Raw genomic sequence first — 23,750 nt, forward strand, 5'->3', positions numbered from 1 at the left:
GTTCGAGGCTCAAGTGTTCAATATTAACACAGAGGGAGTGGTGACATAAATGTGATACATCCATGCTACGAGGTATGTCAAAGTGATTGTGGTGGAGCATATACTGGAGTCGGTGTACTTTAAAAGTTTGGTGTTTTGGACGACCAGGTATTTTTGCACGAATAACTCCATATTTTTTATAATCCATTCTTTTGTCCATTTTTGGCAGCCTGTCCAAATTACGCATCCCATATTTGGCATCTTTTCAGTCTTGGCCAATATACGATTTTTCATAGTGAATACCCAGTTTGAGTTCACCTCAACCTTAACATTTGTTGTTGTTGTGGTCATATTACATCAGTGATTATGTAATAAATTATAAAAATTAAAGCAGCCAATTTCTGGCTCCATTAAAATTATGAAATATACAAATACATTGTTATTATTACCTTAGAAACCAGTGTGGTGTGAATTCCAGTGGTATGTGTCAAGAGTCTTCAGGTAGCAGCGAAGTAAATCATAACACACTGTCCACTATATTAACATAAATTTAAAAAAATTGAAAAAGAGAATTTTCCCAGGTGAATCACACATGTAGTGATGATGGCCAGTCCTTGTTTTGAGCAGCAAGTATGTCTGAACTGGGTTATGTCAACCTAAATCTGGAAATAAATCTCTTATTTTTGGAGGCACCCCCCATTTTGCCATTTCACGGCTGCTAGGAAGTCTCTCCACCCCGACCATGTATTCATACTCGGTATGTACAAATCACTCATGGAAAGTGAGATCTCATTCAACACAACTGTGCACCATAAATGTAGGTGCAATTCCTGTCAAAGATCCAATTTCTTACCTATTTTCAAACTCATAAATTATTTGTATACGTATACATATATATAGTGTACATATGTTTTGAACTCTGTTACATTTTTCAGCATGGGTGCTATGTCTTTACAAACAGACGATGACATTGAAAATAAGAAGATCGCTGAGTTTTCTAGAAGTGTTTCCTGGACCAGGTTTTGGAATGGACAAAAATATTCAGGTAATAATGGAAGAAAAAGAGTCAAAAATAAAGTAGCCTCCGATCCATTGTTAATTAGAAAAAGGCAGAAATGCTGAAACATGTTATTGAACTACTGAACTGTTGCTGGTGGTGTATATATATATATATATATATATATATATATATATATATGTATATCACAAAGGAATTTGGCTAAAACTTTGAACTTTACTTTCCGCTATATTGATCAGAGCTTCTAGATTATGGTAGCCCCACTCCCATGGCTAGTGATATTCAAAGTTGGGCTAGTAAATAATTACTACTGCCATACATGACGGCTAGTGAATTGTTTTGGTCAAATATTCTAGTTAAGTCTATTTTGTAAATATGAACATCCTGCCCTAACCCCAACCCCCCAGTGTTAGTGTTTTTAAGCTCTATCTCCCTCTTTAGATGACATATCCAATTATTACTATTATTTAGTCAAATTGTATTAACTTAAAATAAAGTAGGACTAGTGAATTTTTAATCGTGGCTAGTAATTTGTTTTTAAATCACTGATCCCAGGGCTAATTTTATAAAAATTCGAGAAGCCCTGATTGATGATCTTGTATCATTCAATAATAGCAGTATAACAGATGGTTCACCCAAAAAGGAAACATCTAAAGGTATCAAATCAGTTGCATACCTCAATCAGTGCATTGGCCTCCAAACTAAGCTGTATGACAAAAGGGACGACTTCAACTTCCCAATAATAATTTTTCCCTCGAGCAGCATACGTTTTGCTCCACCTTTTGGAGTCCACATATCACAACTTCTAACATACCTTAGAACATGCTCATTGTATGCAGCTTTCTTGCAGTTATTCCATCAGGGTTATGATGTCCAGGGACTCCAGTGGGCATTCAAAACGTTTTATGGTAGACATTTGGAGGCTATATCTACTAAATAGGATGCATCAGTGACCAAAATAATACCTAATGCTATTCCTTATTTTGAACTTGTGCATACCTTTTCATCTCAAGCTTGATGTGTGATCGGTTGAATCGTTATCTGTCAGTAAACGAGAAATGGCCCAATGGGTTCATTGGGCCATTTCTCATTCTAGCCACCAGTGCACCACAACTGGTATATCAAAGGATGTGTTTATGTGCTACCCTGTCTGTGAGATGGTGCATATAGAGATTCCTTGCTATTAATGGAAACATATAGCAGGTTTTCTCTATAAGAAACTTTTTTACTACCTTTTCATCATTTTAGATGAAGTGACGGACTTGACAGCTGTGGTGACAGTACTCATGATAGGTGTCACTTGTGGGTCAGGATGTGCTCATCTTTCGCGAACATCTGGTGTTGATCTGTTTTGACAGTGATTCATGAGTGCATGTGATCAGAGCTATAGTTATGCCAATGAGCTGTGTCCTATGCTAGTTTTGATTTAGTAAACTACCCTGGGAGTGGCAATCTTCTTGGCATTGCGATGATGTATTGTCAATTTGACCCCTATCAGACCTGTGACGTAGCATCCGACCTTCTGTTAGTAGGTCAACATGCTGACAGCAGAGAATAATTTTTCATAAACAGCTGATTCTTAATGGATGCTAGTCTGGACTTTTTGGTCTCATAACATTTGTACATCTACTCGAATGGTATCTCGATTGGTGAGGAAGTGGTATGTAAGCACGTTAACTTATTAACCTACCTAGAAGGAGGACACAAGTTCAGTCCTGACTTTTGAAGGAAGGAAGGAAATGTTTTATTTAACGACGCACTCAACACATTTTTTTTACAGTTATATGGCATCGGACATATGGTTAAGGACCACACAGATATTGAGGGAGGAAACCCGCTGTCGCCACTTCATGAGCTACTCTTTTCGATTAGCATCAAGGTATTTTTTATATGCGCCATCCCATAGACAGGATAGCACATACCACGGCCTTTGATTTACCAGTCGTGGTGCACTGGCTGGAGCGAAAAATAGCCCAATGGGCCCACTGACTGGGATCAATCCCAAACCGACAGCTCATCAAGCAAGCGCTTTACCACTGGGCTACGTCTCGACTTTTGAAAGTGGGATATTAACATTTGACTGTAATAAAAAATATGTGTTCAGATCAGAACACATTTAAAACAACAAGCAGAATAAATAACATTATTTTATTGATTAATATTACCTAAAATAGGGATCTGAATTTATTGTTTTAGACAGATTGGTATGATGCAATGCAGGTATGAACACATACAGATAATAATACAATTTATATTGCTACCTACACCCGTTACTACAGGTGGTGTTCTTTGTTTATTAAGCTTTCAAAGAGCCGCGATTATTTCATAACACTTACTGCAGTGTCCTAATTACTGGGGAAATGCCGTCATTGTTTAAAAGGTGACCACTGGCAGACAGTAGAGGTATGATAGCATGCCTGTGTAGACGGAGCTACATGTAATTACTACATGACCCATTCTTTTGTTCTTGAATTTACATCCGAAGTCCAGAATAGAAGGCGTGTGTATGTGTGTGTGTGTATATATATATATATACACACACACACACAAACTGCGATCCGCTTCCTGTAGCAATACTATTCAAAAAAAGAAACGCACGTTTGAATTAGGTATGTTTACATTTATGATCTTCCATTGGATGTAGAAATAACATTAGAGAACTGACAGTGTTGAAATTTGGCAAGGACATCCACATTCACGTTAGCAATGGCATGAATAAAGAAATAATGGTGGCGTACAATGTCAAGATCAGTTCAAGTCAGTATCGGGTATGGCCACCAAATGTGTCGATAACTGCTTGGCACCGCCTGCCCATGGACATTACCATAGTCTGCATAACACATTGGGGTATTGCAGTCCACCTCTCTTGGAATGCCTGGACAAGCTCTTTTAGCGTCTGAGGTTGGTGTTGACGTAGTCGCAGATGTCGATCCAAGTGGTCCCATATGTGTTCGATGGGGTTCAAATCTGGAGATTTAGAGGGCCAAGGTAATGTAATGACATTATTTCTTTGCAGGAATTCCATTGCTACTCTAGCCATATGGGGTTGAGCATTGTCGTGTTGAAAAATGACGTTATTTGCGCTCACAAATGGAATCATATGTGGAGCTAAAATTTCGTCTCTGTACCTAATGCCATTTAAATTGCCTTGGATATGTACCAGGTCAGTCCTTCCGTTGAAACAAATGGCCGCCCACACCATGACACTCTCACCGCCAAAGTGATCTGCTTCCTGGATGCAATTTTGCGCAAAACGTTCATTATGACGACGGTATACCCTTGCGCGTCCGTCAGCTCTGTGCAGTGTAAAACGCGATTCATCACTATAAGCTATCCTCCGCCATTGGTCCCTGTGCAATACTCGACATCTACTGCACCATTGGAGTCTTAGGATACGATTACATGGCGGAAAAACTATCCTTTGAGCGGGCCGTCTTGGTCGTAAACCATCTTGTCATAGGCAGTTTCTTACAGTCTGGTCCGATATCCTTCGCAACCCTGGTATGGCTGCAGTGGTAGAGGCTGCTGTCAAGAACCTATCCCGTAAATGGCGTAACCAGATGTAGCGATCTTGCGCAGCCGTCATAACACGTGGTCTGCTGGATCTGGGTCTTATCACGGACATTTCCATTTTGGCTAAATCGATCCCAAAGGTGATTATACAAGTTTTTGTTTCTTTATTTAAACTATAGATTCTAGAAAGTGTGATGGTATTTGGGGTAATAATCAGCCACCAGAAGGCACTCAAGATGGCGCCTGTGTTTCTGTTGGTGAAAATGGACTGTGGAAAATCACAAGCTGCAAAGAGTTATTGCCATTCGTTTGTAAGAAGCCAGCATGCATCAATGGTTAGTAATAAAAAGCTTTAACATAATACTAGATATTTTATAATTTAATGCACCTCTACAATCTTTTTAAAAGTTACTTTGAAAAACAAAAACAAAAATTTGATAATATTTGTAAATGTTTTATCTGTGTTTATAGTATTGATTAGCATGGTTGAAAATTAGCATGTTTCCTGATGTGACTTTTATTAGCTATGCACAACTATAAATTTTACAACTTTAGGTAGCCTGTTTGGTACCGGCTTCCACCCAAAGCGAGTTTTAACGACTCAAAGGCCACTACACCCTTCTCTCTCACTAACCACTAACAATTAACAACTAACCCACTGTCCTGTACACACACTGACACAGCCCAGATAGCTGAGGTGTGTGCCTAGGATAACATGCAGGGTTTCACTCGCTTTCAATCGCTTTTACAGTAAAAAATGTAGATCTAACTACACAGATGTCATCTGCCATTGAAACCCATGTTAAATTGCCCAAATTAAAATGAAGATTGCCAATAGAACGGGTTCTCGTTGGCACTAACAACATACACCACTGCGAATATACATTATGTAAGCATTTATTTTCACTCCAAAATTGAGAATATTTCCGTCTCAGTTTTTTGCTATATGACCACATCTGGATGTAGTACCGGTCTGAACAGGTGGTTCATTAACCAATTCACTCCGGCTGTTGCTTACGCTATACACCTATGTCCCAAAAGATCAATGCACAATATTACAAAATAACATGGGCAAAATACAGCCAGAAGGCTTACCATTAAACATACATATTGTTTTAATTCTTCCCCAATTCCTAGAAGTGAATATGTGAACCACAACATATGTCACAGTTAAGAAATACAGTGGACTGAATGAACTCTCACCCAGAAGTGATCTGTGTAGTGAGACCATAACCGAGCGGTTTAACTGGTTTCCAACTGTATCAATACGTTTAACGTAACATAAGTATAAAAAATCAGTGTGGCTGATGTAACCTGTCTAAATTTAGATCATTGCGATAATGTCGAATGGGCAGTCTGTTTACGGATATCAGATAATAGTTAACCAGCCACGAGTTTTTAGTTTGGTCTATATAACTAGTTTTTATAAATTTTATTATTGTTCTTTATTGTTTTTAATACATGTAGATGGTTGAGTGTATCTCGTAATAGAAGTTAGTCATAATTATTATGCAGATTAAGCTATATGTTAATAGCCCGAGTATTCAGACCAAGCTATGTAATTATTTTGTAATCAGTGCCCACTAATGAGTAGTCAAATACTCCAGTTCTAATACCACAACGATCCTATGTTTGATGTCAAATACCTTTACATCGATCATTTTCGAGTTCCTTGATTAAAAGACATTCACATATTAATCACTAATAAACACATTACAGAAAGAAACCCAACAGTATACCCACATTCAACTAAGCTTCGGCAAACACCGACAGCAGTATTGTAAGCTTGGTGGAACCCTGAGCATGCTTTAAACGTAATTGGATATTAGCACGAAAATAAGTTGAAATGAAAATGTTTTCTGGACGTTTTTTTTCAGGCCTTGATCTGAAATTGTATGTATAGCTTTCTCGTGTACTGTTACAGATCAATTTAACTTCCATGACAATTTATACATTTTTGATGGAATTATGGTCCTTGAACTTAGGAGATATGAATTTTTTTTTTGCAATGCCTGAAAATATTGAGATGAACTATTGTATATAACTATTACTGATCAATTTTAACTTTCATGGTCATTTACCCATTTTTCACAGAGGTATGGCCTCTAAATTTAGGAGACACAAAAGATTGTTGGGCTTGTTATGGGACATGTATTGCTTTAGCAGTACTCTCAAAATGCTTGTTTTAACTAGTATGCTGAATGATCATAATTTTAAAGTTACGTTTGCATCCTGGATTATACTAATTGCTGTTCTGATGATTGATAATAATAAAAATTGATCGCTTAGTTTCTAGTAATGTGATGATTGGTTATAAAATTTATAATCAGTTGTGGAAGTAATTCTGGTGTAATTATTTCTAAAATTCAGATGAGAAATCTGGATTTGGGTTTGTTTCCATGTGTACATGAAGAAAACAGACTTTGAATAGGTATTCATGGTAAAATTATCAAAATACAATGGCAATACATCCTAATATAATTCAAATGCTACCCACATTTGTACATTTCATTGAAAGTTGATTAGTTATAATTGATGGCTGCTGATAAAATTGGAATCATTTTTGTTAAAAAGTTGAGGTTTTTTTGTGGTTTTTTAATTTTGTCATTATTTAGTTCTTTGTCATTTTAGGAACATCCGACTGTGGAAATGGAAAGTGCATTAATACCAAATGGTTTTGTGATGGGATAAATGACTGTTCAAACAACTTGGATGAAATGAACTGTGGTATGGCATTGACTAAACTGTATTTACGCTATAATTAAAACAAGTTTTACTTTAGTTTTTTAAACTTTAAAGGTCCACATTCATGGCACATTATTAATACACAGTATATAAAACAAATACATAAACATTACAGTATTTAAAATAAAAAACAAAAATACCATCCCAGTTATTAATAAAGTGACTTTTTGTAAAACGCTTGGGGAAAAAACCCACTACTCAGCCGATTTGACCCGCATCAGACCTATGGCGTAGCAGCAGGCGTTCTGTTAGTAGGTCAACATGCCGACAGCAGAGAATGGTTGTTCGAAAAACAGCTGATTCTTAACAGATGATAGTTTGGACATTTTGGTCTTAACATATTTATACATCTACTCTAATGGTACCTCGATTTGTGAGGAAGTGGTATATAAGCACGATAACCTACCTACCTACCTGTGAACAGCAGGACAAGTTCAGTCCCGACTTTTAAAAGTGGGATATTAAATTTTGACTGTAATAAAAAATATGTGTTCAGATCAGAATAAATAACATTATTTTATTGATTAATATCACATAAAATAGGGATCTCAGTTTATTGTCTTAGACAGATCGGTATGATGCAATGCAGGTATGAACACATGCAAATAATAATATGATTTATCTTGCTACCTACACCCGTTATGGCAGGTGTTGTTAATTGTTAAGCTTTCAAAGAGGCGCGATTATTTCATAACACTTTCTGTGGTGTCCTAATTACTGGGGTAATTGCCGTCATTGTTAAAAGGTGACCACTGGCAGACAGTAGGTCTGATCGCATGCCGGTGTTAAGAGTATAGACAGCTAATTACTACATGAAAGGTTCTTTTGTTTTTGAATTTGCTTCCGAAGTCTGGAATAGAAGGCATCCGGGGTCGACAGATTTGTTTGTTTTCTAATAAATTAACGGGAGCTGAACGGGACTTTAAAACTGTCGGTTTACACACAATGCCGGTTTAGATAGATGCCGGTTTGGACAGTCCACTCTCTCTCTCTCTCTCTCTCTCTCTCTCTCTCTGTCTGTCTGTCTGTCTGTCTGTCTGTCTGTCTGTCTGTCTGTCTGTCTGTCTGTCTGTGTGTGTGTGTGTGTGTATACAAACTTTGTGTGTATATATATATACACACACACACAACCATGCACACACGCACAAAATGTTTGTATTTAATTATGAAATACAAGCCACATATTTTGTTATTGTTCTAGGCTTAGTACCCTCCACTGACGTAGACAGGATTTTATGTTGGGATTGGGGGGGGGGGGGGGGGGGGGCAACACTATGTATATACATGTGTATATATGATCTTATAAAATTTAATAGTGTGTTTTTTTAAACTTTGGTGGGGGTGGGTTCCCATAGGTCCCCTTCCTACACCACTGCAGGGACGGTGCATGGCCTAACACTTTTTTAAAGAGGCACTTTTGTGGGTTATATTTGTTGTATCTGAAAATGACCTCAAATGAATTTGAAAGAAGAGTCGTATCACTATATTTTACACTGCCACCCCTGCTCTGATACCCTTCCCGCCTCCTCCTCCCCCCCCCCCCCCCCCCACCCCACCCACCCTTTTGAGCTCTAGTTTAGCTCGTGCTCGTCGTGGTTTCTTGTTTGCTGTATCATGCGCAATCGTAGAACATGTGCCAGTGGGGTGTCATATTTATCAACCACCTTAAATAATTGTCGTAATCCCCAGGGATGAAGTGGTCACTGCAGATCCTATCCCATCGCGATAGTCCTTTCCATTACGCACGGGTTCTGTTTAAGAACCACTTCCATGCAAATCCTGTGATTGTCGGTTTGTTTAAAGTTTGGAAAAACTGCTGCTTTGATACATCCAAACACTAAACAATGGTTCACCATATTTTACATTTGAAAACTATCTCCAAAAGAATATTCCATCCATACAATTCAATTCAATATAATAAAATTTTTGCGTTTTAAAAGACATGTGTTCCACCTTCCCAGTAAAATGTCTGAAAGGCTGCGAATCACACTTTCATGTTATGCCGGTTAGCACGTCACGGGGTCACGTGACTTGGCTCTTGGAGTCGACAGGTGTTTTGGCAAGCGATGTAAAAAACGCGACTTTTTATTGTGAATATATTAAAAACGGGTAAAAAAAAAAAAAAAAAATTATTGATACTTGATATATATTGTAAAAGGTATACGTATATACCAAACAATAATGAATTATGTTTTTGATAAACATTGACCTTTAATTAGTTGTTTTCTTAATATTCATTTGTAACTAGTTCAAGAAGTTAAGCAATTTAAATATTTTATTAATATGTTACTGCAGCCAAAGGTGTTAATAAATTCATATATCTAATAATAATATATTATGTAAGGAGATATTTGAATGCAACAATATATCAGTTAAACAATAGGTACTATGTTAATCAATGAAAATGTTGTAAGAACTGTATCGATGTATTTATGAAATGTTATTGTATTGGTATATCTGTTAAATATGTTACAAGAATTGTAATGATATACCGGCCTCGGTGGCGTTGTGGTTAGGCCATCGGTCTACAGGCTGGTACGAACTGGGTTCGGATCCCAGTCGAGGCATGGGATTTTTAATCCAGATACCGACTCCAAACCCTGAGTGAGTGCTCCGCAAGGCTCAATGGGTAGATGTAAACCACTTGCACCGACCAGTGATCCATAACTGGTTCAACAAAGGCCATGGTTTGTGCTATCCTGCCTGTGGGAAGCGCAAATAAAAGATCCCTTGCTGCTAATCGGAAAGAATAGCCCATGTAGTGGCGACAGCGGGTTTCCTCTCAAAATCTATGTGGTTCTTAACCATATGTCTGACGCCATATAACCGTAAATAAAATGTGTTGAATGCATCGTTAAATAAAACATTTCTTTCTTTGTAATGATATATCTAGGTAAAATGATGAATTGATGTTTCTATAACATTTTACAAGAGCTGTTTTGATGAACCTATAAAATGTTACAACAGCTGCATTGACAAGTGTATGAAATGTATGAAAAGAGCTGTAGTGATAAATCAAATCTTTGTTTTAAAATGTAACTATAAAATGTTACAACAGCTGCATTGACAAGTGTATGAAATGTATGAAAAGAGCTGTAGTAATAAATCAAATCTTTGTTTTAAAATGTAACTATAAAATGTTACAACAGCTGCATTGACAAGTGTATGAAATGTATGAAAAGAGCTGTAGTAATAAATCAAATCTTTGTTTTAAAATGTAACTATAAAATGTTACAACAGCTGCATTGACAAGTGTATGAAATGTATGAAAAGAGCTGTAGTGATAAATCAAATCTTTGTTTTAAAATGTAACTGTAAAATGTTACAACAGCTGCATTGACAAGTGTATGAAATGTATGAAAAGAGCTGTAGTGATAAATCAAATCTTTGTTTTAAAATGTAACTATAAAATGTTACAACAGCTGCATTGACAAGTGTATGAAATGTATGAAAAGAGCTGTAGTGATAAATCAAATCTTTGTTTTAAAATGTAACTGTAAAATGTTACAACAGCTGCATTGACAAGTGTATGAAATGTATGAAAAGAGCTGTAGTGATAAATCAAATCTTTGTTTTAAAATGTAACTATAAAATGTTACAACAGCTGCATTGACAAGTGTATGAAATGTATGAAAAGAGCTGTAGTGATAAATCAAATCTTTGTTTTAAAATGTAACTATAAAATGTTACAACAGCTGCATTGACAAGTGTATGAAATGTATGAAAAGAGCTGTAGTGATAAATCAAATCTTTGTTTTAAAATGTAACTATAAAATGTTACAACAGCTGCATTGACAAGTGTATGAAATGTATGAAAAGAGCTGTAGTGATAAATCAAATCTTTGTTTTAAAATGTAACTATAAAATGTTACAACAGCTGCATTGACAAGTGTATGAAATGTATGAAAAGAGCTGTAGTGATAAATCAAATCTTTGTTTTAAAATGTAACTATAAAATGTTACAACAGCTGCATTGACAAGTGTATGAAATGTATGAAAAGAGCTGTAGTGATAAATCAAATCTTTGTTTTAAAATGTAACTATAAAATGTTACAACAGCTGCATTGACAAGTGTATGAAATGTATGAAAAGAGCTGTAGTGATAAATCAAATCTTTGTTTTAAAATGTAACTATAAAATGTTACAACAGCTGCATTGACAAGTGTATGAAATGTATGAAAAGAGCTGTAGTGATAAATCAAATCTTTGTTTTAAAATGTAACTATAAAATGTTACAACAGCTGCATTGACAAGTGTATGAAATGTATGAAAAGAGCTGTAGTGATAAATCAAATCTTTGTTTTAAAATGTAACTATAAAATGTTACAACAGCTGCATTGACAAGTGTATGAAATGTATGAAAAGAGCTGTAGTGATAAATCAAATCTTTGTTTTAAAATGTAACTATAAAATGTTACAACAGCTGCATTGACAAGTGTATGAAATGTATGAAAAGAGCTGTAGTGATAAATCAAATCTTTGTTTTAAAATGTAACTATAAAATGTTACAACAGCTGCATTGACAAGTGTATGAAATGTATGAAAAGAGCTGTAGTGATAAATCAAATCTTTGTTTTAAAATGTAACTATAAAATGTTACAACAGCTGCATTGACAAGTGTATGAAATGTATGAAAAGAGCTGTAGTGATAAATCAAATCTTTGTTTTAAAATGTAACTATAAAATGTTACAACAGCTGCATTGACAAGTGTATGAAATGTATGAAAAGAGCTGTAGTGATAAATCAAATCTTTGTTTTAAAATGTAACTATAAAATGTTACAACAGCTGCATTGACAAGTGTATGAAATGTATGAAAAGAGCTGTAGTGATAAATCAAATCTTTGTTTTAAAATGTAACTATAAAATGTTACAACAGCTGCATTGACAAGTGTATGAAATGTATGAAAAGAGCTGTAGTGATAAATCAAATCTTTGTTTTAAAATGTAACTATAAAATGTTACAACAGCTGCATTGACAAGTGTATGAAATGTATGAAAAGAGCTGTAGTGATAAATCAAATCTTTGTTTTAAAATGTAACTATAAAATGTTACAACAGCTGCATTGACAAGTGTATGAAATGTATGAAAAGAGCTGTAGTGATAAATCAAATCTTTGTTTTAAAATGTAACTATAAAATGTTACAACAGCTGCATTGACAAGTGTATGAAATGTATGAAAAGAGCTGTAGTGATAAATCAAATCTTTGTTTTAAAATGTAACTATAAAATGTTACAACAGCTGCATTGACAAGTGTATGAAATGTATGAAAAGAGCTGTAGTGATAAATCAAATCTTTGTTTTAAAATGTAACTATAAAATGTTACAACAGCTGCATTGACAAGTGTATGAAATGTATGAAAAGAGCTGTAGTGATAAATCAAATCTTTGTTTTAAAATGTAACTGTAAAATTTTACAAGAGCTGTAATGGTCTAGCTATCATAAGATGTTATAATCTGAACTTTATTAGTGTATGTGTTAAATGCTATTTATTTGTAGCTAACAGGTGTTCATTCTACAAGACTGGTGCATCAGGAACCATCACTCAGGGTTCATACAAGCCCAATGCTGACTGCTTTTGGACTGTTGAGGGCCCAGTGGGAACCCAGCTCAAATTAACAGTAATGTATAAATCACTGGACACTAGCACTACTTTCTCAAAATGTCTCATTTCCTGCAGAAAGTGTGATATATCTCGGCTAGTAGTAGAAATAATAATAATAATAATAATAAAATTCTTTATTTTCAGAGGGTAAACACATTCATTACAATGTGACTGATCTCCCATGAGGCCCTCTCTAATCTATACATGATATTATACATACATACATTCATTCAAAGAAACATCAACATACATGTAATATGTATAGCATATGAAACAATAGCACATATTATGAGTATTTAAATAATATTTAAATCAATTTGTTAAGAAACTTGAGGCGGTGATAACTCAACACATCATAATTATTTTAAGAAACACATCAAAATTCACAACAAAGGTAGTAATTTAATGTTCATATTCTCCAGAATAGCAATCATCATCAGAGCTAGGGAACCCAACACAAGTTTAGAATGATTCAGATGTTGTATAGCAATTAAAAACTAAATCTTTCTTTTCAACTGTTTTAATGACATACGTTTTTTTAATTTTAAAGCCATTTTAACATAAGTTGGAGTTAATTGTGATGATTTATTATAATACAAAAGTATGTTTAGTCTTGTTGGGAACAGACTAGCTCATTGCTAGAGCATTTCATAAAAGATGCGGTGGGTTACAAGATCAATCACCCTCAGTGGACTGAGGATTTTTCCCATTCCAACAAGTGCCCAACGTTTTGTAAATAAAAGGGCAAAATGCTGAGGTGTCATTCAACAAATATTCCTTTCCTCTCCTTGATCTTTCTTTTTCTTTTACATTAGTTCACCACAGTGAGAACAGAAAAGGATCGTGACATTATTGAGGTGTGGGGAGGATCAAAGTCACTGAAAACTAGTACCAAACTGACGACTTTATCAGGTGATTCTGACAACCGTGATGTGTACAGCTTCAACAACTTTCTGATTGTCAGATTCAGATCAGATGCAACAGTGGAGTCGTCTGGATTTGTAGCCACATGGAGATCAGGTGATCCATATTATTACCCATAGGGTTAAACATATCTTGGTTTGTATCCAAGTGCTAGGGATAATGTGTACTTAGTATTCAGTTGTCCTGTTATTGACTAATTTGTAATGGTAACATTCCCGTTATTTAAAAAAACAAAAATTGCAGTGCCACATTTAACTATTTTGTCTTGTTTCTGCCTGGGCGTGGGATTTAGCTCAATCGGTTGAGTGCTCGTTTGAGGTGCTTGCGCCACAGGTTCAAACCACCTCTGTGGATCCATTCAGCTGATTGGGTTTTTTCTCGTTCCAACCAGTGAGAACGTGCATATAAAAGATCCCTTGCTTCATTAAAAAAAATGTAGCGTGTTTCGTCTGATGACTACAAGTCAGAATTACCAAATGTTTGACATCCAATAGCTGATGATTAATTAATCAGTGTGCTCCAGTGGTGTTGTTAAAACAAGCTTTTTTGTTTGTTTCTGCCTTTAGAAAGTAAACATTTTCATTTATTTCCAAAATATTCAAGTTTTCAATCGTTAATTTAGTTCAATTTTAACCTTCCGACTACTGGATTCATTTTTGACAAAAACCACATCGAGGGGTACAATTTATAACTTTTACTTAAATATTTTATAAATACATAAAATAATGTTCATATGTGAATCGGTAAGTATTATTTTTGTGGCTTTTCTAATTTTTATATTTTAGATCAGTTAAAGTTGATTAAAATTCAAGCAAAAAAAATCAATAAAGTTGCATTTACTTATGTGCATTTGTGGCCAGATGTCCAGTATTGCCATTATTCCCAATACCTGTGTTCTCCTGACCATTCTATGATTCAAAACCCAATATTTGGTGATTTTCGTTGTTGGTAAAATGGTCACATTTATTATCAAATTACCTGTCACAATCAGCTATCAATTGCTGAAAATGACCACAACATTCTGCCATTGTTGTCAATTGAAAATACTTGCCTAAAACCACTTTTTCGTTTAAACATTTCCAGGTATTTCTCATGCAAAACAAAAAACTAAAGTGGCTATTATCAAGATTAGACTTAATCCGTGTTCTATTATTATTTCCAGTCAGTGTCCTGTGCCGAACTGTGGGAAATATTCAGTGAATGCATTGTATGCCCGTATACAGTGTTAGCTTGCGAGATATCTTGCCTGCAGTAGTCAGAAGGTTAAGAGAATCATTGCATGTTTATTACAATTGCAGATGTGGCTGAATTGTCAAGAACTGTTCAAGACATCGCAGCTTCTGATAACTGGCAAAGTCTGTCTTCTCCATTTTACCCAAGCACTCCTCCATATGGTTTCTCTCGTCATTGGCTCATCACAACAGATGCTGATTCCATTCTAACACTAGAGGTAATTTCAGAATTTTGCATACAGAATTTAACCCAAGATCCAAACATACACATGATTATCTATCTGCTTATATCCAACTTAGGTTCATGCATTACACTCTGCAGGACTTGCTAACAGGCAATTGTCAGTGGGTTAGTGTGAGAGCAGGGATCTAATTCACTAAATTCTTGCACATTTGCAATCTCACATGCAGTGCAAAAAGACTTGCAATGACGATGTAATGTTGCTTAAAACAGCTTAAGAGAGCTTTGTAAATTAGGCCTCTGGATCAGGTGCTGCATCATGGGATCCTCTGACTAATTGTCAGTCAAAATAGCACATTCCAGAGTCTTTGATATTTCAATTTTTCATTACTTAGTTGACTCGATGTTGTGTAATATGAGTTTTATTGAGGATCAGTATTTCAGTGTGGTTTCATGCCCATTAATCTCGAGTGTGTCTGTCTCCTGAATCCTGACAGTGATGTCATTAAAAGTATTGATAACAGATGGAAATGAAATTAATGACTTCATGTCATGTGACCTAAACATGTTGATACCAATTAAAGACTAAGAATTATGCAATGTTAATATGGTTTTTAAAATATACTGAGTCAAATTAAAAACTTCACAACTGTTTCATCTTGGCTAATTAGCAAATATGACAGAAGAACGTGTTAAATAAGGTATTTTTTTTATTGTGTGATGTCCAAAGAAAGAATATGAATAAATGTTGAGTCAAAAATCTGTTCCATGCGCCCACAGTATTCGTCAAAACCACAAACAGTCAAAATGGTCATTCACAAGCGGGGTCGTCTGATAAAATCACAGGTTCAGTAGCGCGTATGCCCGCCATGTGTACCCACAACTGCAATGCAATGACACCTCATTGACTGCCTGATGTGTGTAAAGACTGCATTAGGGATACGGCACCATTGTTCCACTAATGAGGCACCAAGTTCCTGCAAAGTCTGTACGGGGGGCTCCTGAGAGTGAGCAGTCATCTTCCCAGCACATCCCAGACGTGCTCGATGGGATTCAGGTCGGGCGACCTTGAAGGAAAATCCATGACATTGATGCCCGTGTTCCTCGGGTAATCCTTTGTCAAAATGAGGTTGCCACGGATGACAAGAAGTCGAGAACGTCCATTTCTACAGAAAGCACCCCAAACCATTACACTTCCGCCTCCGAATTTGTCAATTTTGCTGACACAACACAGAGCATGACGTTCACCACATCGTCTCCAAACCCTCTGCCTGCCATCGGCAAATTGCAGTGTGAATCTTGATTCATCCCTAAACACGACTCTAGTCCATCGCAAGTGGCGTTGTGCCCACAGTTGACGTTGACATATGGGCGCCGTGCGTGGAGGTGAGCGGTTCGCAGCTGATTTTGGATCATTTACGCGGACACCCGTCGGCTGAAAAGTACATTACTGGTTGCTGTAGTGTCATGAAACGGTTGCAGAGGTGACATAATACAATATGACTTCTACCTATGACTTCACACGTGGTCTACCCGGTCGGGGGCACATTTGTTGTACTAGTGTCCGCAAGTCATAAATTGCCCGTCGACTGCAACCCAACGCCCTTGCAACGTCAGCTACTGATGTTCCCACGTGTAACATGCCGATGGCACATTCACGTTGCACATTTGTGAGCCATGGCATTGAAACAGGTCATAATAAATATCGTTTTAATGTGTTGTTTTGTTGTGTCAGACTACTGTGAGCAAGTAACGATGAAAACACATGTGCTATTGTAGTCATGTGACCAGTGGCACGTGCAAAACCACTTTTGCCTCAGTGGTGCTGTGCACGTGCTATGGATTGGGTCATGTGGGCTGTGATGGGCTTCAGATGGAGTGTAGACATTGCCATTACAATATTTATTCCTCAAAAATACCTGATTTCAAAACTCATTGACTTTATTCAAATTTTAGATTGTGAAGTTTTTAATATGACTCAGTGTATTAAGACCATACATTAACTACCAGCTTTTGTAACCAACACATGTCACAAGGTTATTAACATACATATTAAGTAAAAATACTAACATTCAGTTGGAAAGTGTTTATTTTTAGTCATTCTCTACTCGGCGAACATGTATTAAACAGGGGTAGAAAAATCACTGGCAGCCCTGCCTATTAATGACTCCTCTGTTCCAGATATGTCTACAACTCTCCATCTCTCTCTGACTCTCCACCTCCCCAGGTTTATCCCTCTGTCCCACCCTGTCTCTCCCTGTCTGTCTCCCACCTTCTTTGTTTTGTTGTCCCTCTCTCTCTCTTTTTCACCTCCCTCTCTCTTTGCATCCTTCTGCATCTCTGACTCTTGTGTCTGTGGATTATTAGATTTTTGAAGTGGATCTGATGTCAGATTGGGAGTTGCTGATTTACGACGGTGACAGCTACATGGAGCAACCAGTGACAATAAGAATGTCATCTGGCCTGCGGTCTCCACCTATCTACATTTCTTCAAGCAACAAAATAAGAGTCGTTTTGAAGGGAATAAAAATCATCTCTGGCAATGGGATCAACATGAGGGTGAAAAAAGGCAAGTGTTTAATTCATGCATTTTGTAATCATGACAGATCGAAGCGTGATGAGTCCTGGGATCAATTGCCCTTGGTGGATATTTTGGGTTTTATCTGTCCCAACCCGTGTCCTATAACTGGTAGGTAAAGACTAAAAGACTCCATCATATGCGGCCATGGGGGATAGAAAAAGTACACCCGAGGTGGTGAAAATTTCGACCTGGGACGACCGAGGGTGTACTTTTCTATCCTACATGACCACATATGATGGAGTCTTTTTCTCTCATTAATTCGGTAAATAAACCATTATTTTACACGAACAGAAAAAGATGGCTGAACAAGTAACTTTTTTATTTGAGCATTTTATCATAAATAAACTACACTATCGTAATTGCCATGTTTGTTCCGTATGTTAAATAAAATTTAACACTACAAATTAACTGGATATCTTTTAAAACAAAATATTAATTTAAAACCATGTCTAATGACCTCACGTCATCATCTCACATTAATATGATGTCATATATTACCAACGACGTCATGTTAAATGCATGTGTGTGATATCCCATGTAGGATAGAAATTTCTTACATATCTCTGTAGCTCTGTCCTATATAGCTGACGATGAGAGAAAATGCTGTGTGCTGTCCTGTCTATGGGGAAAGTTCATATGAAAGATCCATTGCTGCTGTTAGGTTGGGGTAGTCTAAAATAACCTCCAGATGTTTGCAAAAAGTGGGATTTTTATGTCGGCAAAAAACTGTTCATTTGATGAAAAACTCCCCCACATCCTCACTTTTCAAAAAAATTGGGAAATGTTTTTGAATGTGGTTGCTGTGTGTTTTCTTTTTTATTTTGTAAACCATATGTCAAAATAACAATATCAGATTCAGTTACAAAAACTGCATAATAAAGGCTTTTTAGCATTTAGAAAACCTTTTTCACAAATTATGTTATATTTGTGTTTGTTAGGATGTGATGTTCAGATTCAAAAGAACGCAGGTGAAATCTACTCTCCTGGTTATCTCAAGAACAAGTACCCGACTTCCATCGATTGTTCGTGGATGCTGAAGGCACCTGATGCAGACAAGCGACCAATTCTACTCAATCTAGTTGAATTCTCTCTGGCTGCAGATGAGAAAGATGTAGTTAAGGTACAGAATTACTTTCCAAAACACTTTGTCACACAGCAGCTATATGGTAGACACCCAGTAGCAGCTATATGGTAGACACCCAGTAGCAGCTATATGGTAGACACCCAGTAGCTGTATGGTAGACACCCAGTAGCTGTATGGTAGATACCCAGTAGCAGCTATATGGTAGACACCCAGTAGCTGTTGTATGGTAGACACCCAGTAGCTGTGTGGTAGACACCCAGTAGCAGCTGTATGGTAGACACCCAGTAGCTGTATGGTAGACACCCAGTAGCAGCTATATGGTAGACACCCAGTAGCTGTATGATAGACACCCAGTAGCTGTTGTATGGTAGACACCCAGTAGCAGCTATATGGTAGACACCCAGTAGCTGTTGTATGGTAGACACCCAGTAGCTGTATGATAGACACCCAGTAGCTGTTGTATGGTAGACACCCAGTAGCAGCTGTGTGGTAGACACCCAGTAGCAGCTGTATGGTAGACACCCAGTAGCTGTTGTGTGGTAGACACCCAGTAGCTGTATGGTAGACACCCAGTAGCTGTTGTATGGTAGACACCCAGTAGCAGCTATATGGTAGACACCCAGTAGCTGTATGATAGACACCCAGTAGCTGTTGTATGGTAGACACCCAGTAGCAGCTGTGTGGTAGACACCCAGTAGCAGCTGTATGGTAGACACCCAGTAGCTGTTGTGTGGTAGACACCCAGTAGCTGTATGGTAGACACCCAGTAGCTGTTGTATGGTAGACACCCGGTAGCAGCTATATGGTAGACACCCAGTAGCTGTATGGTAGACACCCAGTAGCTGTGTGGTAGACACCCAGTAGCTGTATGGTAGACACCCAGTAGACACCCAGTAGCTGTGTGGTAGACACCCAGTAGCTGTATGGTAGACACCCAGTAGCTGTATGGTAGAAACACAGTAGCTGTATGGTAGACACCCAGTAGCTGTATGTTAGTATCACAGTAGCTGTATGGTAGACACCCAGTAGCTGTATGTTAGACACCCAGTAGCTGTATGTTAGACACCCAGTAGCTGTATGTTAGAATCACAGTAGTCATAGGTTAAAATATAGTGAACACAGCGGTCAGATTAGTAGTTGGAGGATATGAGAAGAAATAATAATACATTTAATGGACTTTATGTAACTGGACCTAAATATTGTAAACAAGGATTAAGGTTATTGTATGTTTTATACCTCACACATGCAATAGCAGTAACAGCTGAAACTTATTGGTAGGTTTTTGAATGGAATTCAGTGTACCAGTGTTGGTAGGCAAATATTCCTTTCCTTTGCAATAAAATTTAGTTATGAACTTCAACAGCTCAAGAAAATGTGTTTAATTCCACACTGACAATATTTTCTTAGACATAATAATCCTGTGATAAAATCATTAATAACAATAAATTATTTCGAACATGTTTTTATCCTTAACCGAACAATTGGATACCTAGGTAAAAACCACGTGAACCAACTTCCGGTTACCTCAGATTTCGAAATATTGTCCCCTGCTGTGTCCTGAAAATTAATAAAAGATGGCACCGTTGAAGCGTTTGACAGCCTGAGCTAGTACATGTTTAGACAAAGAGATTAAAGGCCGTCCCACATTAGTGCAGCGCATCAACAGCGCGTCAATGTCTTCTTCTTTTTTCGATCATTCCAAAAGCGATTTTTGCTGCTTACTGCTCTGACGCGCACAGAAACCCCCAGTTTATGATGTCATAATGTTGTAATATTTTAGGTCTTCCACCAAAAAAAAACCCCCAGACACCATTGACGAATATCTTTATTTTACTGAAAAACAATGCCAAAACAAAATATTGACGAAGAAAGGTTGATCATAGAGGTGCAGAAACACCCATGCATATACGACATCCAATCGGTTAGTTACAAAAACAAGGAAATGGCAGCCAATGCCTGGTCAATGATATCGTGTACCCAAAACTTCCTCTTGCGTTTTTTATCAAGTAATCTTCTATACAAATACATTAAAACCAATTTACTTGAAATTATCTTCCTGGGAGCCATGTTTTCAAATCAAATCCGTTTTTCTTTTCCTCTTTTCAGCTTTTTTTCTCTCTTTTATTTCTGTTTGACACGCTGCATACATGTATATGTGGGCATTATTGACGCTTCACTGCTGACGTGCTGCGCTAGTGTGGGACGGCCTTAATAACGTCATCGCTGATTGGGTGAAATTTGACCTCTACTGGCTCTAGAGATAACCAGTATGTGTAGCTGTTCTGCTCACTCCCACTTGTTAACAAAAAAGGTGGAAACCTTTTGTTAATTTTAAAATCCTTCATAATTATTGGATACACTACATTGAACAGTCAACAATAAATACATTTATAGATTATTTCAGTATATTTTATGTTATTTCAAGCAGTTTGTATTGCACAAAAGCCTCTTGCTTCGGACTAGGACACTGGACCCGACAGAAGTCCATATACAGGTGTTGATTATAGCCAGTTGCAAACTCTGGGTCCTTTGTTTTAATTGGAGTGTAATACCTTGATGGCTCTCTCACCAAGAATGGTGTTATTGTTAACGTCTGTTTAATCTCTTGACCAGCTCAGCGACTTTGACAAATGTGTAGCCTAATGGCAGTGGATTGACACTAATGTAGGTCCGACTTCAGTGACTGTCGATATATACTTATAGGCAGACTTTAATATCACAGATGTCTGAAACACCAGCCATATTGACCACTATTTATGTATTTATTATTATTTTAAATCATGCACGAGATACTGATGTCTGGGCAGGCTGGTCCACTTGACGGATAGGAATTTATTCCAATAATAGAAATGGATAGGTGCTTTGGACCGACAAGAATGACAAAAGTGGGACTGGCAAATACATGTTTTTAAAAAATAATTTTGGTCCCAGAGATAAAGAATCGGTCCCAGACCAGGAAAAAAGGGCTTTTCCCCACCCCTGGTTTAGAGGAGATATTAGTGAGTCTAATTACCAAAATAAAATTTACAGAACTTGTTAATATTTTTAAAAAGTGTTTTTTAAAACCCTATGATCACAGTCCATGACATCATTGTTTATGACAGGTTATTTTCACTTTCATTCGACGGCAAGTAATCCCCTACTTCAAAGTCTGTATTATCCGTTATTTTCGGTGAATACATCCTTTACGAATTTTCAGTTTTCATTAATTAATAATGTCCAACATGTTTTAAAAGAAATAATTAGGCAAATAGCGAGAAATTGAACCCATTAAGTCAACAATAACATTTACACAAATTAAGACAATTTCTTTTTTTCTTTTTGAAATTGCGATAACAACTTAAATATGAATACCAGTCAATATAATACACTCAATGTGTTTGATTGTCATTCTACTATGCTCTAGTGTTCACAGAATCAAGATAGATAACTCCTGTGAATCTTGACAGCTGTGTTTATGAAGACCGTCTTGTCTCGACTACAGTCAAGAATGGGGTTTTATGTTAGTTTTGCGACTGCAGTCGAGAATGGGAGGGAAAAAGTTAATCATCTTAAACACTTGTGTTTTAGGTGTATAATGGACAAGACACCAGTTCCCCAGCTATTCATGAAGGTGACGGATTTAAGGGTGACCTGACTAATGCCATGAAATCTGTCGCTGGTGGTGATACAGTTCATCTGACCTTCACCTCAAGTCTTATTCAAGCTGATGGCCGCTTCAAAATAGAATTTTCCATTGGTAAGCCAGTCATTTGAACTTTTTATATCACACTGAAATCTTTTTGTTGGAGACTTATTATTTTTGATTGTATACCTGTAAGAAAAGAGGAGCAAAAACAGGTAAACAACTCTGATTGATGATATTCAAAGTTTAACATTGCCAGTGATAGAATGCTGATCTTGGTCTTGGGATCCATTACCCTGGTGGCCCATCAAATGTTTTCCTTTCCCAAGTCAGTAATAGAATGCTGATCGACTGCCCTGGTGGCCCATCAAATGTTTTGCTTTCCCAACCACTGATTTACGACTTTTATACCCACGCAAAAGGAGTAGCCTAAATTAGTCGGTGATAGAACGCTGATCTTGGTCCTGGGATCGATTGCCCTGGTGGCCTATCAAATGTTTTCCTTTCCCAACCAGTGATTTACGACTTGTATACAGACTCAAAAGGAGCAGCCTAAATTAGTCTCTGAGTTGCAATGGATCTTGTCCCAACCAGTGCTCCACATCTGGCAGGCTCTAATCTTGCCAGTGAAATGAGCGGTTTTTTTCTATGGAAGTCTGCTTAAGTCGCCGAGTTATGGGCAGTAGTGAGAAATCGAAGTCGCCGTAATATTCTGGGCCTAATCCGATTTTAAAAACGAAATCACATAACAGACATCAAGACCCGACTTGTTATTGTCATAGCTCACTTGTCACCTTGTCGCCGTATGTCGGACAGTGTTTTCACTTTGGCTCCAGACTGTATTCTCGAGTAATCTCGAGTAATCGTGAACGGGGAAATGGTTTCTGCGCATGCACACTAGCTGTAATGTACGATTGATTTGATGAAATAATGTTTTACCTTGTTCAATTTATTATATTCAACCAACAAATGTTAATGCTCATGCCAGTTTCAGTTATGAAGATATTAAATACATGTCATCGTCTAATATGTTAACATTCTTCAGAAACATGGCTATTGTTTTTTTGAAAGTGCTGCAATGTCGCACCATGTGCTTTGACCAGTCGAGCGTTGTTAATCTTAAGCCACCTTCATTTCAGTAATGCAAGACACTAATAATTAATACTTTAATATTAACATAACGGCATATTATCAACTACTTAATAATATCACGTTAATTAAACATACAACTGTTTTGTTCAGATTTTATTACTGGAAGTAG

General features: G+C 36.9%; 1 protein-coding gene across 1 annotated transcript; it reads left to right on the forward strand.

Moving 5' to 3' along the window:
- The first annotated feature begins 912 nt into the window (after nt 1-912).
- On the forward strand, nt 913-22,620 carry LOC121379507 (cubilin-like). Its single transcript, XM_041508150.1, has 9 exons — nt 913-1,024; nt 4,690-4,845; nt 7,142-7,237; nt 12,757-12,878; nt 13,678-13,882; nt 15,085-15,236; nt 17,567-17,768; nt 18,719-18,900; nt 22,435-22,620. Exons 1-9 carry the CDS (start codon nt 916-918, stop codon nt 22,618-22,620), a joined length of 1,410 nt encoding a protein of 469 aa, XP_041364084.1. The 5' UTR covers nt 913-915.
- The last annotated feature ends 1,130 nt before the right edge of the window (nt 22,621-23,750 follow it).

This window comes from Gigantopelta aegis, chromosome 8 (assembly GCF_016097555.1).
Source record: "Gigantopelta aegis isolate Gae_Host chromosome 8, Gae_host_genome, whole genome shotgun sequence".
NCBI classification, from domain to species: Eukaryota; Metazoa; Mollusca; class Gastropoda; order Neomphalida; family Peltospiridae; genus Gigantopelta; species Gigantopelta aegis.